Raw genomic sequence first — 18,521 nt, 5'->3', positions numbered from 1 at the left:
TATACAGGGGGTACCGGTACCAAGGCAGTATGCGGGGGTACAGGTTAGTTGAGGTAATTTTTACATGTAGGTAGGGGTGAAGTGACTATGCATAGATAATAAATCGTGAGTAGTAGCAGAGTGCAAAACAAATAGGGGGGGGTCAATGTAATAGTCTGGTGGCCATTTGATTAATTGTTCAGCAGTCTTATGGCTTGGGGGTAGAAGCTGTTAAGCACCCTTTTGGTCCTAGATTTGGCACTCTGGTACCGCTTGCCGTGCGGTAGCAGAGAAAACAGTCTATGACTTAGGTGACTGGAGTCTTTGACAATTTTATTGGCTTTCCTCTGACACCGCCTTTAGGTCCTGGATTGCAGGAAGCTTGGCCCCAGTGATGTACTGGGCCATACGCATTACCCTCTGTAGCGCCTTACGGTCAGATGCCGAGCAGTTGCCATACCAGGCGGTGATGCAACCGGTCAGGATGTTCTTGATGGTGCAGCTGTAGAACTTTTTGAGGATCTGGGGACCCATGCAAAATATTTTCAGTCTCCAGAGGGTGAAAAGATTTTGTTGTGCCCTCTTCACGACTGTCTTGGTGTGTTTGGACCATGATAGTTCATTGGTGATGTGGACACCAAGGAACAAGAAACTCTCGACCCACTCCACTACAGCCCCGTTGATGTTAATGGAGGCCTATTCGGCCCGCCTTTTCCCGTAGTCCACGATCAGCTCCTTTGTCTTGCTCACATTGAGGGAGAGGTTGTTGTCCTGGCACCACACTGCCAGTTCTCTGACCTCCTCCCTATAGGCTGTCTCATCGTTGTCGGTGATCAGGCCTATCACTGTTGTGTTGTCAGCAAACTTAATGATGGTGTTGGAGTCGTGTTTGGCCACGCAGTCATGGGTGAACAGGGAGTAACAGGAGGGGACTAAGTACACACCCCTGAGGGGCCCCAGTGTTGAGGATCAGCGTGGCAGACATATTGTTGCCTACCCTTACCACCTGGGGGTGGCCCATCAGGAAGTCCAGGGTCCAGTTGCATAGGGAGGTGTTTAGTCCCAGCTTCCTTAGTGATGAGCTTCGTGGGCACTGGTCAATGAACAGCATTCTCACGTAGCTTTTCCTTTTGTCCAGGTGGGAAAGGACAGTGAGGAGTGCGTCATCTGTGGATCTGTTGGGACGGTATGCGAATTGGAGTGGGTCTAGGGTATCCGGGTGGTAATCATTTAGGCAGGTTACCTTCACTTCCTTGGGCACAGTGACTATGGTGGTCTGCTTGAAACATGTAGGTATTACAGACTCAGTTAGGGCGAGGTTGAACACATCAGTGAAGACACTTGCCAGTTGGTCCATGCATGCTTTGAGTACACGTCCTGGTATTCCATCTGGCCCTGTAGCTTTGTGAATGTTGACCTGTTTAAAGGTGTTGCTCACATCGGCAACCGAGAGCGTTATCACACAGTCATCCAGAACAGCTGGTGCTCTCGTGCATGCTTCAGTGTTGCTTGCCTCGAAGCGAGCATAAAAGGCATTTAGCTCACATGGTAGGCTTGCTTCACTGGGCATCTCACGTCTGGGTTTCCCTTTGTAATCCGTAATAGTTTGCAAGCCCTGCCACATCTGACGAGCATCAAAGCCGGTGTAGTAGGATTCAATCTTAATCCTGTGTTGACACTTTGCTTGTTTGATGGTTCATCTGAGGGCATAGCGGGATTTCTCATAAGCGTCCGGATTAGAGTCCGCTCCTTGAAAGCGACAGCTCTAGCCTTTAGCTCGATGCGGATGTTGCTTCTGGTTGGGATATGTACGTACGGTCACTGTGGGGACGACGTCATCGATGCACTTATTAATAAAGCCGATGACTGAGGTGGTATACTCCTCACTGCCATTGGATGAATCCCGGAACATATTCCAGTCTGTGGTAGCAAAACAGTCCTGTAGCGTAGCATCCGTGTCATCTGACCACTTACGTATTGAGCGAGTCACTGGTTCTTCCTGCTTTCGTTTTTGCTTGTAAGCAGGAATCAGGAGAATAGAATTATGCTCAGATTTTGGAGGGTGAGGGAGAGCTTTGTACGCGTCTCTGTTGCACATGTAACATGCTATTAGAAATGAGGTAAAAAATAATTTAAGTGAGCATTTTCTTGTTTGCTTATGGCCTTATAGAGTTGGTTGAGTGCGGTCTTAGTGCCAGCATCGGTCTGTGGTGGTAAATAGATGGCTACGAATAATATAGATGAGAGCTATCTTGGTAGATAGTGTGGTCTACAGCTTATCATAAGGTACTCTACCTCAGGCGAGCAATACCTCAAGACTTATTTAATATTAGACATTGAATGCCAGCTATTATTGACAAAAAGACACACACCCAAACCCCTCGTCTTACCAGACATAGCTTCTCTGTTTTGCTGGTGCATGGAAAATCCCGCCAGCTCTATATTATCTGTGTCGTCGTTCAGCCACGACTCGGTGAAACATAAGATATTACATTTCTTAATGTCCCATTGGTAGGATAATCGTAATCGTAGGTCATCAATTTTATTTTCCAATGATTGCATGTTAGCAAGTAGAATGGATGGCAGTGGGAGTTTACTCGCTCGCCTAGGGATTCTCAGAAGGCAGCCCGATCTGCGTCCTCTTTTCCTCTGTCTTTTCTTCACACTTCTTATGGGGATTTGGGTCTGTTCCCGGGAGAGCAGCATATCCTTCTCGTCTGACTCGTTAAAGGAAAAAGCTTCTTCCAGTTCGTGGTGAGTAATCGCTGTTCTGATGTCCAGAAGTTATTTTCGATAATTAATGGTAGCATCAACATTATGTACAAAATAAGTTTAAAAATAAGTTACAAACAATGCAAAAAACTCTCAAAATAGCACAATTGGTTAGGAGCCCGTAAAACATCAGCCATCCTCTTCAGCGCCATCTTAATGTCCTGGAAAATATGTTTCCTGCACAATTTTTTCCCACATAAAGCTCTTTTGTGGAATAATTCAGACATAACTATGAGGAATAAGTCATTGTTCTACCCTAGCTGGCATGAGAGGAATATTGACTTTGTTCTTGTTGTTTTCGACAACAGGGGTAATAATTCTTGCATATGAATAGTTTCCAATACCTTTCAGGGAGTTTATTTCTGTGATCAAAGCCATTCCTTGTAGTCTAACTACACTAATGAAAACTCATCTTAGCTTTGGTGATGATCACAGAGCTTATCCAGAACTCAGTTTGGAAGGCGTGGGCTTACTTGATAAATATTGTTGTAATAAATACATAAGACAATTTCAATTCATGGAATCAACTTACGCCTAGAGAAAAAAATTCTTGAACATGCTAATTCCTGACATTGTCTGTAAAAAAGCTTGGTTGATGCCTTACAAATATTGTATACCAAACAAATGTAAGGAAGTGCACTTTAAGATTCTACATAAGATATATCCATGTAATTTTATGTTGTCCAAATTTGTGGCTATTTGCGGCTACATTTACATTTACATTTAAGTCATTTAGCAGACGCTCTTATCCAGAGCGACTTACAAATTGGTGCTTTCACCTTATGACATCCAGTGGAACAGCCATTGATGATATCGATGATACTCGATGATACTCGGTCTTGTCTCAGGATGGTAAGTTGGTGGTTGAAGATATCCCTCTAGTGGTGTGGGGGATGTGCCTTGGCAAAGTGGGTGGGGTTATATCCTGCATGTTTGGCCCTGTCCGGGGGTATCATCAGATGGGGCCACAGTGTCTCCTGACCCCTCCTGTCTCAGCCTCAAGTATTTATGCTGCAGTAGTTTATGTGTCGGGGGGCTAGGGTCAGTCTGTTATATCTGGAGTATTTTTCCTGTCTTATCCGGTGTCCTGTGTGAATTTAAGTATGCTCTCTCTAATTCTCTAATTCTCTCTTTCTCTCTTTCTTTCTCTCTCTCTGAGGACCTGAGCCCTAGGACCATGCCTCAGGACTACCTGGCATGATGACTCCTTGCTGTCCCCAGTCCACCTGGCTGTGCTGCTGCTCCAGTTTCAACTGTTCTTCATGCGGCTATGGAACCCTGACCTGTTCACTGGATGTGCTACCTGTCCCAGACCTGCTGTTTTCAACTCTCTAGAGACAGTTGGAGAGGTAGAGATACTCTCAATGATTGGCTATGAAAAGCCAACTGACATTTACTCCTGAGGCGCTGACTTGTTGCACCCTCGACAACTACTGTGATTATTATTTCTTGACCATGCTGGTCATTTATGAATATTTGAACATCTTGGCCATGTTCTGTTATAATCTCCACCCGGCACAGCCAGAAGAGGACTGGCCACCCCTCATAGCCTGGTTCCTCTCTAGGTTTCTTCCTAGGTTTTAGCCTTTCTAGGGAGTTTTTCCTAGCCACCGTGCTTCTACACCTGCATTGCTTGCTGTTTGGGGTTTTAGGCTGGGTTTCTGTACAGTCTTTTGATATATCAGCTGATGTAAGAAGGGCTATATAAATACATTTGATTTGATATCTGCGTTTTCTGTGAAAAAGGTGAAAATCTGACTCACTTGTTCTATGAATGTATATCTGTGATAGATTTTGGGAAAACTTTGCAGAATACATATTTACCTTTTTGAACACTAGCCATGTTTTTGACATGAAGGATATAAAATGTTACTATTGCAATGATAACAAGACCATTGAAATGATTGTGATTTTTTAAATTCTTGTTGCCATATACTTTATATACAAACAAAAATTCCATAATTCTATACCAAAATTTTTTATATTTTGGATTGAATTTAAATAATCTTGTTAAGACATTAACTTTAGTGAATAACAAAAAGAATAACATCTTCCTGAATCATTCAAATGAGATGTTTTTCTGAGTGAATACAATTGCACTAGAATTGTTGTTCTTTTAAAAAATGAATGTTTTAAATATATCTTTAAATTTTTGCATGTATTTAGTCGTTTTTTGTTTAAACCTACGTTTTTTTTCTTAGACATGTTTGATGTAGTTGTAAGTTGTTGATAATGTTTAATTATGAATAAACAAAATTAATAATAATATTTTTTTGTAAACATTTTTTTAAAGACGCACAACCTTTCTGATTTTGAAACTTGAAAATACATGTTTGTTAAGAAATATGATCTCTTAAAATGCTGTTTTAAAGAAATCGCACATATTTGATTGTCTTAATTGGGTTTACAGAAATGTGTTGTTGCTATATCAGTTAACTTTACAGTGTGTGGTAGAGGCATTACTAAAAGATTGCCTATTAAAACAGGCTAATGCTAACTTAGCTAGCTGTCACTTTATTGTAGATATGTGGTGGCTGGTTTGACCAATGGTACATATAAATGCTAATCATCAAATGTCCTTTTTTATTTTGCCTTTATCTTTCTTTGGAGAGAACGCTCTACCCTTGAATGTATGCATCCCTTACAAATGTGTGTACCCTGCAAGATCAAGTAGGTCTTCTTCTTTTCATTCATTGCCTTCTTATCGTGCACTTAGCCAGAATAGATTCTGGAATCTGCAGTATTAAAGGTAGGACTCTATAAAGGCTATCATGCACTATTTATAATGGATCATTGAACTGATGGTGCAAATTTAATGGGGCAAAAGTGCAAGTTCTATACAGATGCATGTAGACTGCAGAACCCTGTCCAGACTCCAGACACAAACAGATTATTCCCTTATTCTTGAATGCAATGTTGGTCTGTCATTTTCAGAACATTCATTTCCAACTAGGTCAGATGTAAGAAAGCTATTTGATGTTTTATGATCTCTTTCCAGAGAGGTTCCCTCCTCCATCAGACTCCAGTCTTTATGTGTTGAGGAAGTGTTATGCTCCCGTCCCGGTACAGACATGGGTGAAAACGTTGGAGAGGCGGGACAGTGATCCCTTGGGTAATGGTTCCTCACCCTAAAAGTAGTCTATGGGCCAAGAGAAACTGTAATCCATTGTTCAGTTTTCAATAACCCCCTAAGGTCGATGTCTGCACCCCCACAAACATCTAATTAGCATAATACAATCCCCATCAAAATCTTTCAGTTTAAGCTAGAGATCTGAGGTGAAAGGTGACAGAGCTAAAGCAGTGTTTGTCAGACCATGAGACATCCCAAAAATCAGTCTTCTCACAAAATCATCTGCAGCATCTGAATCATTTGGCCTAAAACTATTGTGACCCCTCTATGGAAAGATGAGACTCATGAACATGATGGTGTTTTGCTCTAGGATGCTCACACGCTTCACAAGACTAGTCTGAAGATCCCTGGTACCAGTGTGCAAAGCTGTCATTAAGGCAAAGGGTGGCTACTTTGAAGAATCTCAAATCTCAAATACCTTTTGATTTGTTTAACACTTTTTTGGTTACTATATGATTCCATATAGTGTTATTTCATCATTTTGATGTCTTCACTATTGTTCTACAATGTAGAAAATAGTACAAATAAAGAAAAACCCTGCAATGAGTAGGTGTGTCCAAACATTTGACTGGTACTGTATATGGAGATAGTTTAGTGCCAAAAATAAGGGGTTAAAGGGGAATGGAAACACTAGGATTTAGAATGCCAGCTAACTGTAAATGTAAATCGCCATATTGGCATTGTTGCTTCATTGGCAGGAGAGAACATTTTGGAACTCCCAAAAATGGCTGAATTTACAGAGTAGCTCAGAGTCTGAGAATGAGTTCATTACAGAGAATGAAATAAATGTTAGTTAGGGAGCCAATAAACCTACTGAAGCCGTTCATGTTTGAGCCGATCGTTGCCCCAGATCAAAGAGTTTGTTCTCGTAGCAGTAGCAACACAGACATGCCGCCTAAAACACCTCAGCTAGAGGGTTGGCGTAGCCAAACACAAACCGTTGTGAGTGGGGATGCTGCCAGGTAATGGCTAGAGTATGAGTGTGTGTCTTGTTGAGAGATGGTGGTGATACAGCACAAAATCCTAGCGGATGGTGGCTGTATTACATCCAGTCAGAGCTTTCTGTGTTATTTAATGCCAGTTAAATAATTGGTGACATTTTGCTTGATTCTAAATTATTGAAGGTTAATATCAGTTGTGGGCTGGTGTTCAATATATATAATCAGTTTCCTATAACACTGTTTATCACCAGCGCTGTTTGGCGCGATGGTAACACATGACCTTTTGATTAGACGACCTGCGTTTGAATCGCAGGCAGCATCATGATTCATGAAATCTTAGTCTAGCCAATAATGGGGCATGCTCATTATAAATACATTGTGATTTAGTTTTGGTATCAGACTAACTTTTCTTATGATTTTGTTTGCAGAGCATACAGGCTGGCAGTTTATTGCCAGTTCACCCGATGGGCACAAGGGAGAATTGGACGAGGTGTACGGCGTTTCGTCCATAAAGAGCGCATACCCAGAAGCAAAGTAATTTACATAGGGTTTTAGTTTGAATAAAAACAGTTCATTTGGTAAATCTAGCCTGCTATAATTTTTTCAAGACAGACGTAATGCCGGCGCCTTATGTAAAAATAGTATTAGTTAGCTTGTCCACTATAACAACACGTTCAAGCGTAACCAGATAAACTTGCTTAAACTTGCTTGGAAGATAAAACTAGTAGTTTTAGTCCAACCCAAGCGAGATTATTCTTTTACTACATTTTAGGAAGCCGGGTTCATTTTCTAACCTGGGCGTCGTGGAATTGATCTGCTTTTTATTCAGGAAACACATTAATGTGGTACAAAAGAACTGATGTGTCAGTAGCACAGAGGTAATGAAGGAACATGGAATAAGCACTTTAATTGCTTTTGTATTGAAGGGAGTAATTTATAGAGCTATAATGGATTTTGACTGAAAAGTTGTCTTCCTAGAGTAAGTCAGTCATTCACATTTCAGCATCGTCAATCATTTATGAATGTCTGAGATTCCTCTTGCACCTGGTCTGTTGGCAGTATGACATTTATAGCTAGACAGAGTGCACAATAATGGACATTCTTCACATAGATAAAATGCATGTTTACACACTGTTTTCTGTATGGACGTGCTACAGACGAATAGACTTTGTGATAGATAAAGACATTTTAAAGTTACTCTTTTTTCTATTTGTTTACCATTCACACAGAGAACATTTGTTTGGAAGCTCTTCACAATATTGTTACATCTGATGATTTCAAGCCATTCTGTAGTAGAACTACTGTATATCAGTCATTTGAGAATGTTTCTGTTTTGTAATAGACTGTAAGAGAGAACATCTCAGGGAGAATCGCCTTTACATACAGCGTTTTCACTTGAGGTCAGTACTCTCATGTACAGTAATATGAAGGTGTAACATGTTCAAAATTAAATGGCTCTACTGGTTTTACACGTCTTGTCACTGTTATTTATTGAGTTTGCTTGAAGTTCATTATGATAATCGTCATAATTAGTCATTAGTTATATTTCTGTTTTACACATCCCATTATTGTTTTGTTGAGTTTGGGTTGATCAGAATGTCAGTACGATTACATAATTGTCATTAACGATAATTGGAAGGAGGAGGAGCCCCACCTTAAAGGTATGGTTACATAGTAAGAATGTTATGTCTCACAAATCAAATCTAATCCCTAGATCATGCCACATCTTCATTGTTGTGTCTTACCATGAGTCATGAATGAACACCTAGCTGCCCCTCCCTTGAAACAAGACAACTTTTTGGCACACCTCTGCATTTTCTTTTCTTTTACCAGACCATTTGTTTTCCACCTGTCTTGGCGTGGAGAATGCTCTGTTTGTTTTTCCCCCTCTATCTCACAGTTCCAGTCTTGAGAGGCCAGGTTTCAGTGATCACCGTGCCTACCTGGACTGGGGAGGATGTGTGACGGTGTGGAGGGTGTGTGACGGTGTGCAGCTGGAAAGACATGCCAAATGTGGAACCCGTTCGTCTGCTTTAGCGGAGAGTATGCTTTCGCTGACTGAGGCACGGGGTAGGCAGTCCTACAGGAGTAAACGGCAGAAACCGATAACACTGTGTCGCAACTCTCTCACATTGGCGGTTAAACTCTTCAATGGCTGAATAACAAGAGCAAACCCAGTCAAAATTGCCCAATGGAGCCTAAGGTAAGAGTTGTCAACTTTTGCTTAAGTACTCCATCCAGACTATATGGTGCCAAGTACTATTGCTTTGTTTAAGAAGTCCACAATGATGTAATCATTGTAGTAGCTGGATGAGTGTCAAGTTTGCAACAGTATGTGCAGGTTAGTAATGCAAATGTCTACAGTAACTATTGGCATGGATCATGTTTTTAATATGCTGATGTGAAACGTTTTTTACCTGAAAAAAAAAATTAAGAATGCATGTAGAGTAGGAGAAGCCATAGATTTTGAAGAGACACTCTGAATTGGCATATTTTTGTACAGTAGTATGTACAGTACAGTACATATTAAAAGTTAAATATTTACATGCATACAGTTTGTCTTGAGTCAAAAGAGAGCCCATAAAATACAACTTTAGACTTGGAGAAAATCTCAGTCAGCCTCTAATCTCTTACAGCTCTGCACAATGTGAATGAAAGTAAAATAATGGGAATTATTTTAACAGAATAATTGTCATGTTTCATAAAGTATGATTGCAGCTTTTAGCTTACTGTCAGTCCACTCTTCTTTGAGTGCATATACAGGTAACTGCCAAAATAAAGGAAACACCAACATAAAGTGTCTTAATAGGGCGTTGGGCCACCACGAGCCACATCAGCTTCAATGCACCCTGGCATAGATTCTACAAGTGTCTGCTGGGACTCTATTGGAGGGATGAGGCACCACTCTTCCTCAAGAAAGTCTGTCATTTGATTTTGTTGATAGTGTTGGAAAACGCTGTCTCAGGCGCCACTCCAGAATCTCCCATAAGTGTTCCATTGGGTTGAGATCTGGTGACTGAGACTGCCATGGCATTTGGTTTACATCGTTTTCATGCTCATCAAACCATTCAGTGACCACTCGGGCCCTGTGAATTAGGGCATTTTCATCCTATGGGGGGCATAGCCATAGCCATAGTAGCCAAAATGGAAGAATAGCCATGGTAGCCAAAAGAATGGCTTGCCCAGCTTTTGTTTTATACATGATGGTATGTTAATTGCTTAATTAACTCAGGAAGCAGGAAGCTTTTGCAGCACTGAGCAAATTTCAGCATTGTGACATTTCCGTGCAACCTCCAGTGTGCATTTACTGTGAACACTGAGGCTGTTCCTGCTTTAAGTTTTAACAGTGGCCAAGTAGGCTACTGAGGCTATTTGATCATAATGTGGGCCTACCAGACAGTGGCAGTCAGTGCCATTTAAGATGAGGGAGGATTTTTTTTTTTTCATGAGTAGGCCTTATTTCTATTACAACATATTGGATGACTGTCATTCATATTCCATTCACCCAGTTCATTGTAACTACGATGGGTTTAGGCTACTACATGCTACTCCCTATACCCATCATGAGGTTGCTACAACCTAGCCTATTGAACGAAAGTTTACAACGTAGGTGCACACAGGTCGAGAGAAAAATGTTAGATGACAGAAAGTGACACATGAACACACAGTGACACATTTAATACTACCTTGCACACTACTTGCCTGCTTCTAGCTGATATACAGTGTAATCATTAGTCCAACACTTGCATACGAGAGTTTCTATTGGACAAATGTAGGTATGTTTATTCCCGTTTTGATCCGTTTGCTTCCGTTTAATAAACATTTTTCAACAGAATCTGCAGAACGAATACACCCCTGATCATGCTAAAACACAGTTCACTTTCGTAGCAGCCATGTTGTATTCCTTCTCGCATGTATGCGCTCTCCTGCTCTCACTGTTTCCCTTCGCTTATGGACTTCAATGCACAACACAGCTGTATGTGACCAGGCAAAAAAGATATTTCAATGCCAAACCATATCATACCCGCTACACACAGCATACACCATATTAGCTAAAGGAACGTAATAGTCAGCATAGCTAACATAACTAACGTGTTAGTAAACCCACTAGGATCATGAAGTAACGTTACAGTGTGCAGTAAGTAAGCAGTTTAGGACTTACACCGGCAGTCCGCGGTGGTAATAAATTAGTTAAAACAAAAGCTTACCATGACTTGGAAGAGTTCCAATGTTGTGTTGGATAGTCATAGCCACAGTAGCTAGCTAACTGTATAGCATCCCTCTGTTTGAGCAGGGTGTTTGAGTAGGCTAAACTAGCTAGCTGCATTTGCTAGCTAAGTCAGTGAAACTGAAAGGGGAAAAAATACGAAATCTCTCTCTCTCTCTTACTTCTCCTTCATTTTGGAAGAAATACATTTGTTCAAAACTGTTCAAATATTGTCTTTCTCTGTCGGAGTCAACTACTCACAACATTTTATGCACTGCAGTGCTAGATCCTTTAATTGGGTGAACAACATGTCAGTTCGGGCTGCAAGAGCTCTGATAGGTTGATCGACGTCCTCCGGCTGTTGTCATAATTCCTGTTTAAGCCTATTGAATGTGGAGGGAAACATGAACCTCCTAGGTTTTGCATTGAAGTCAATGTATCCAGAAGAGAATGGAAGCTAGCTGTCCTCCGGATACACCATGGTGGTACCCTACAGAGTGCTGATGAGGCTACTGTAGACCTTCATTTCCAAATAATGTGTTTTAATGAATTATTTGGTGATGTGATTATATTTAGCATAGTTTTATAATGTGTTTATTTTATGAAACTCACTGAGGATGGTCCTCCCCTTCCTCCTCTGACTCCACTGCTACCAGAGTAACCTGCCATCAAAAACAATGGAGAACTCCATCCCATAACATTTTAACATGAAAATAGCTGTTTTATCATTCAGCCTACAGTAGCAGCCGATGTGTGGTGTTCAATGTCGGCCAACATTCCATGAGACTTTTGAAAACAACATGCAGTGCTTGACATCAACCTGTTTATCCACTTGTCCTTCAGACAAGGGAGTGGGCTGAAAATGTTGTTGTTGTTTGATCCAAGAAACCACTTTACAAAATAAAATGCATGATTATTTCCATACCAGACAAATGATGCTACCCTCTGCCTATTTGCTACTGAGCTTATTAAAGCCTATCTCAAAATACAACATTCTCCCTTTAAGACAAAAAAAATCTCTTTACCTGACTGGCTTTTCAAAGATGTCTAAAAATGCACATTTTTTGTGCTCTTGTAAAGAAGAAGCACTATTGTTGCCTGCAAATTATCCATAACTGGGCTAATAACTCACTAAGTAGCAAAGGAAATGAACAAAATGTGCACACATGGCTACATGCAGCTCTTGCTTTGATCCCAAAACAAGCACATCTACTCAAGACCGCTCATGCTGTAAACACAGTCCAGCTCAAAGTAAATGGCACAGATCCATATATGGCAATGGTATATTTGCATATAGGCCTACTACAGCTCTGATTTCATCCCTCCTCTCTCCCTTTCCACCACTGACCACAAAGGGTCACCGTCTTCCAGCTGATGGCAAAATTCGAGTACCACCGCATTATTTCTGCCGCATGCACAAATTCATGTTGTTTCTCCTATGAACAGAGTAAGTTAAATATTCTTCGATATTAAAAAAGATCCAAGCTGCTAATAATAACAACAATGCAAGCCTATCGATACGCTTTCCTACTCATTCACAGTGGTGGAAAAAGTACTCAATTGTTATACTTGAACAAAAGTAATGATACCTGAATAAAAAATGACTCAAGTAAAAGTGAAAGTCATCCACTAAAATACTACTTGAGTAAAAGTCTAAAAGTATTTGGTTTTAAATATACTTAAGTATCAAAAGTAAATGTAATTGCTAAAATATACTTAAGTATCAAAAGTAAAAGTATAAATCATTTCAAATTCCTTATGTTACGGATATCCAGGGCCACGCTCCAACACTGAGATATAATTTACAAACGAAGCATGTGTTTAGTGAGTCCGCCAGATCAGAGGCAGAATGGATGACCAGGGATGTTCTTTTGATAAGTGTGTGAATTAGACCATTTCCTGTCCTGCTAAGCATTCAAAATGTAATGAGTACTTTTGGGTGTCAGGGAAATGTATGGAGTAAAAAGTACATCATTTTCTTTAGGAATGTAGTGAAGTGAAAGTGAAAGTTGTCAAAAATATAAATAGTAAAGTACAGATACCCAAAAAAACTACTTAAGTAGTAATTTCAAGTATTTTTGCTTTAGTACTTTACACCAGTGCTCATTCATTACTACTGCAGTGCTTGTTTTAAAGCTGAGTGGAAATAGGAAGAATGTACATTTTATGGTTTATAAAAGTGTTGAATACAAAGCCTTGACAGTGCTGAGTAAGAACTTAAACATGAACACACTCATAAAAATGAATTGACAGTCTCTCATGGTTTGAAACGTTTTGAAATCTGACAGTTTCAACTTTGCTGTAGTTTTCTTTTATGCCTGCCACGTTATTGCAGACATGGTCATCTGAGCCCTCGGATTGGCTAGTGGTAGATATATAGTACACAGACTCTCCGGGCCCGTTGAGAAGGTAGAGTTGTACCTTCAGACACATTAAATGGTTCAAAATCGCAACCGTTCTCCTGCCAAGTGCGCCAGGCAGCGGAATCGGGTGCACCTACCGTCAACAGCCCGAGACAAATATAAAAATCGATCAACCAGTTGGTGTCCACTGCCCGAGAACGTCTCTCCGTGGGCTGATATTTCTCCCGAGGGAGCTGCGCAGCATTAAAAAGTGAAAGACTAAAGTTACATACATGGGTTGCTTTAGTGAATTTCAGAATGTCTGGAATAGAAAAGGCAGAAATAAAACAATTCAATAAACATTCGCAGCCAGTCTCGAGTCTAGAGGGAACATTAATGACCAGGTGAATCCAGCTGAAAGCTATGATCCCTTATTGACGTCACTTGGTAAATCCACGTCAATCAACGTAGATGAAGGGAAGGAGTCAGGTTAAATAATAATTTTTAAACCTTGAGACAATTGAGACATGTATGTGTGCCATTCAGACGGTGAATGGTCAAGACAAAACATTTAAGTGCCATTGAACGGGCTACGGTAGTAGGTGCCAGGCGCACTGATTTGTGTCAAGAACAACTCAACTCAAATCAAATCAAATTGTATTTGTCACACGCGCCAAATACAACAGGTGTAGGTAGACCTTACAGTGAAATGCTTACTTACAAGCCCTTAACCAACATTGCAGTTTTAAGAAAATACCTAAACAAAAAGTAAGAGATAAGAATAACAAATAATTAAAGAGCAGCTGTAAATAACAATAGCGGGGCTCTATACAGGGGGTACCGGTACAGAGTCAATGTGTGGGGGCACCGGTGTCGAAGTAATTAAGGTAATATGTACATGTAGGTAGAGTTATTAAAATGACTATGCATAGATAATAACAGAGAATAGCAGCAGCTCAGAAGAGGGGGGCAATGCAAATAGTCTGGGTAGCCATTTTACATTTACATTTAAGTCATTTAGCAGACGCTCTTATCCAGAGCGACTTACAAATTGGTGCATTCACCTTATGACATCCAGTGGAGCAGCCACTTTACAATAGTGCATCTAAATCTTTTAAGGGGGGTGAGAAGGATTACTTTATCCTATCCTAGGTATTCCTTAAAGAGGTGGGGTTTCAGGTGTCTCCGGAAGGTGGTGATTGACTCCGCTGTCCTGGCGTCGTGAGGGAGTTTGTTCCACCATTGGGGGCCAGAGCAGCGAACAGTTTTGACTGGGCTGAGCGGGAACTGTACTTCCTCAGTGGTAGGGAGGCGAGCAGGCCAGAGGTGGATGAACGCAGTGCCCTTGTTTGGGTGTAGGGCCTGATCAGAGCCTGGAGGTACTGAGGTGCCGTTCCCCTCACAGCTCCGTAGGCAAGCACCATGGTCTTGTAGCGGATGCGAGCTTCAACTGGAAGCCAGTGGAGAGAGCGGAGGAGCGGGGTGACGTGAGAGAACTTGGGAAGGTTGAACACCAGACGGGCTGCGGCGTTCTGGATGAGTTGTAGGGGTTTAATGGCACAGGCAGGGAGCCCAGCCAACAGCGAGTTGCAGTAATCCAGACGGGAGATGACAAGTGCCTGGATTAGGACCTGCGCCGCTTCCTGTGTGAGGCAGGGTCGTACTCTGCGGATGTTGTAGAGCATGAACCTACAGGAACGGGCCACCGCCTTGATGTTAGTTGAGAACGACAGGGTGTTGTCCAGGATCACGCCAAGGTTCTTAGCGCTCTGGGAGGAGGACACAGTGGAGTTGTCAACCGTGATGGCGAGATCATGGAACGGGCAGTCCTTCCCCGGGAGGAAGAGCAGCTCCGTCTTGCCGAGGTTCAGCTTGAGGTGGTGATCCGTCATCCACACTGATATGTCTGCCAGACATGCAGAGATGCGATTCGCCACCTGGTCATCAGAAGGGGGAAAGGAGAAGATTAATTGTGTGTCGTCTGCATAGCAATGATAGGAGAGACCATGTGAGGTTATGACAGAGCCAAGTGACTTGGTGTATAGCGAGAATAGGAGAGGGCCTAGAACAGAGCCCTGGGGGACACCAGTGGTGAGAGCACGTGGTGAGGAGACGGATTCTCGCCACGCCACCTGGTAGGAGCGACCTGTCAGGTAGGACGCAATCCAAGCGTGGGCCGCGCCGGAGATGCCCAACTCGGAGAGGGTGGAGAGGAGGATCTGATGGTTCACAGTATCGAAGGCAGCCGATAGGTCTAGAAGGATGAGAGCAGAGGAGAGAGAGTTAGCTTTAGCAGTGCGGAGCGCCTCCGTGATACAGAGAAGAGCAGTCTCAGTTGAATGACTAGTCTTGAAACCTGACTGATTTGGATCAAGAAGGTCATTCTGAGAGAGATAGCGGGAGAGCTGGCCAAGGACGGCACGTTCAAGGGTTTTGGAGAGAAAAGAAAGAAGGGATACTGGTCTGTAGTTGTTGACATCGGAGGGATCGAGTGTAGGTTTTTTCAGAAGGGGTGCAACTCTCGCTCTCTTGAAGACGGAAGGGACGTAGCCAGCGGTCAGGGATGAGTTGATGAGCGAGGTGAGGTAAGGGAGAAGGTCTCCGGAAATGGTCTGGAGAAGAGAGGAGGGGATAGGGTCAAGCGGGCAGGTTGTTGGGCGGCCGGCCGTCACAAGACGCGAGATTTCATCTGGAGAGAGAGGGGAGAAAGAGGTCAGAGCACAGGGTAGGGCAGTGTGAGCAGAACCAGCGGTGTCGTTTGACTTAGCAAACGAGGATCGGATGTCGTCGACCTTCTTTTCAAAATGGTTTGACGAAGTCATCTGCAGAGAGGGAGGAGGGGGGGGAGGGGGAGGGGGATTCAGGAGGGAGGAGAAGGTGGCAAAGAGCTTCCTAGGGTTAGAGGCAGATGCTTGGAATTTAGAGTGGTAGAAAGTGGCTTTAGCAGCAGCGACAGAAGAGGAAAATGTAGAGAGGAGGGAGTGAAAGGATGCCAGGTCCGCAGGGAGGCGAGTTTTCCTCCATTTCCGCTCGGCTGCCCGGAGCCCTGTTCTAGCCATTTTATTAGCCATTCAGGAGTCTTATGGCTTGGGGGTAGAAGCTGTTTAGAAGCCTCTTGGACCTAGACTTGGCGCTCCGATACCGTTTGCCATGCGTTAACAGAGAGAACAGTCTAACAGAGAGAACAGTCCAGGGTGGCTGAAGTCTTTGAAATCACCGCCTGGTATAGAGGTCCTGGATGGCAGGAAACTTGGCCCCGGTAATGTACTGGGCCTTACGCACTATTCTCTGTAGTGACTTGCGGTCGGAGGCCTAGCAGTTGCCATACCAGGCAGTGATGCAACCCGTCATGATGCTCTCGATGGTGCAGCTGTATATATCCTTTTGAGGATCTGAGGACCCATGTCAAATCTGTTCAGTCTCCCGAGGGGGAATAGGTTTTCTCGTGCCTTCTCAATGACTGTCTTGGTGTGCTTGGACCATGTTAGTTTGTTGGTGATGTGGACGCCAAGGAACTTGAAGCTCTCAACCTGCTCCACTACAGGCCCGTCGATGAGAATGGGGGCGTGCTCGGTCCTCCTTTTCCTGTAGTCCACAATCATCTCCTTTGTCTTGATCAAGGTGAGGTAGAGGTTGTTTCCTTGCACCACACGGTAAGGTCTCTGACCTCCTCCCTATAGGCTGTCTCATCTTTGTCAGTGATCAGGCCTACCACTGTTGTGTCATCAGCAAACTTAATGATGGTGTTGGAGTCGAGCCTGGCCGTGCAGTCATGAGTGAACAGGGAGTACAGGAGGGGACTGAGGTGGCACCCCTGAGGTGCCCCCGTGTTGAAGGCGGATGTGGCGGATGTGTTGTTACCTACCCTTACCATCTGGGGGCGGCCCATCAGGAAGTCCAGGATCCAGTTGCAGAGGGAGGTGTTTAGTCCCAGGGTCCTTAGCTTAGTGATGAGCTTTGAGGGCACTATGGTGTTGAATGCTGAGCTGTAGTCAATGAATAGCATTTTCACATAGGTGTTCCTTTTGTCCAGGTGTGAAAGGGCAGTGTGGAGTGCAATAGAGACGGCATGATCTGTGGATCTGTTGGTGCGGTATGCAAATTGGAGTGGGTTTCTGGGATAATGGTGTTGGTGTGAGCCATGACCAGCCTTTCAAAGCATTTCATGGCTACAGACATTAGTGCTATGGGTTGATAGTCATTTAGGCAGGTTACCTTAGTGTTCTTGGACACAGTGACTATGTTTCTGCTTGAAACATGTTGGTATTAAAGACTGAGACAGGGAGAGGTTGAAAATGTCAGTGAAGACACTTGCCAGTTGGTCAGTGCATGCTCGGAGTACACGTCCTGGTAATCCGCCTGGCCCTGCGGAATGTTGACCTGTTTAAAGGTCTTACTCACATCAGCTGCGGAGAGCATGATCACACAGTCGTCCGGAACAGCTGATGCTCTCATGCATGTTTCAGTGTTACTTACTTCGAAGCGAACATATAAGTTATTTAGCTTGTCTGGTAGGCTATTGTGTCACTGGGCAGCTCTCGACTGTGCTTCCCTTTGTAGTCTGTAATCGTTTGCAAGCCCTGCCACATCCGACGAGCATCGGAGCCGGTGTAGCACGTTTCGATCTTAGTCCTGTATTGATGTTTTGCCTGTTTGATATGTTCTTCGGAGGTCATAGAGGGATTTCTTATGAGTTTCTGTGTTAGAGTCCCGCTCCTTGAAAGCGGCAGCTCTACCCTTTAGCTCAGAGCGAATGTTGACTGTAATCCATGGCTTCTGGTTGGGGTATGTATGTACAGTCACTGTGGGGACGAAGTCCTCGATGCACTTATTGACAAAGCCAGTGAGTGTGGTGTACTCCTCAATACCATCGGAAGAATCCTGGAGCATATTCCAGTCTGTGATAGCAAAACAGTCCTGTAGTTTAGCATCTGCTTCATCTGACCACTTTATTATAGACAGTCAGTGGTGCTTCCTGCTTGAATTTTTGCTTGTAAGCAGGAATCAGGAGGATATAATTATGGTCAGATATGCCAAATGGAGGGCAAGGGAGAGCTTTGAACGCATCTCTGTGTGTGGAGTAAAGGTGGTCTAGAATCTTTTTCCCTCTGGTTGCACATGTAACATGCTGATAAAAATGAGGTAAAACT

At 43.0% G+C, this 18,521-nt stretch overlaps 1 protein-coding gene across 1 annotated transcript in view; it reads left to right on the top strand.

The window, feature by feature from the left end:
- Positions 1-18,521, top strand: part of LOC115142520 (neuroblast differentiation-associated protein AHNAK-like) — a 36,353-nt gene that overhangs the window by 8,163 nt on the left and 9,669 nt on the right. The window contains 1 exon segment of the mRNA XM_065000696.1: positions 8,723-8,798. Within this exon segment, the coding sequence (XP_064856768.1) occupies positions 8,723-8,798 (76 nt within the window).

The sequence above is a fragment of the Oncorhynchus nerka genome, linkage group LG15 (genome assembly GCF_034236695.1).
Source record: "Oncorhynchus nerka isolate Pitt River linkage group LG15, Oner_Uvic_2.0, whole genome shotgun sequence".
Lineage (NCBI taxonomy): Eukaryota > Metazoa > Chordata > Actinopteri > Salmoniformes > Salmonidae > Oncorhynchus > Oncorhynchus nerka.
The sequence above is the reverse complement of the archived record's forward strand: the minus strand, read 5'-3'. Positions and strand labels throughout refer to the sequence as shown.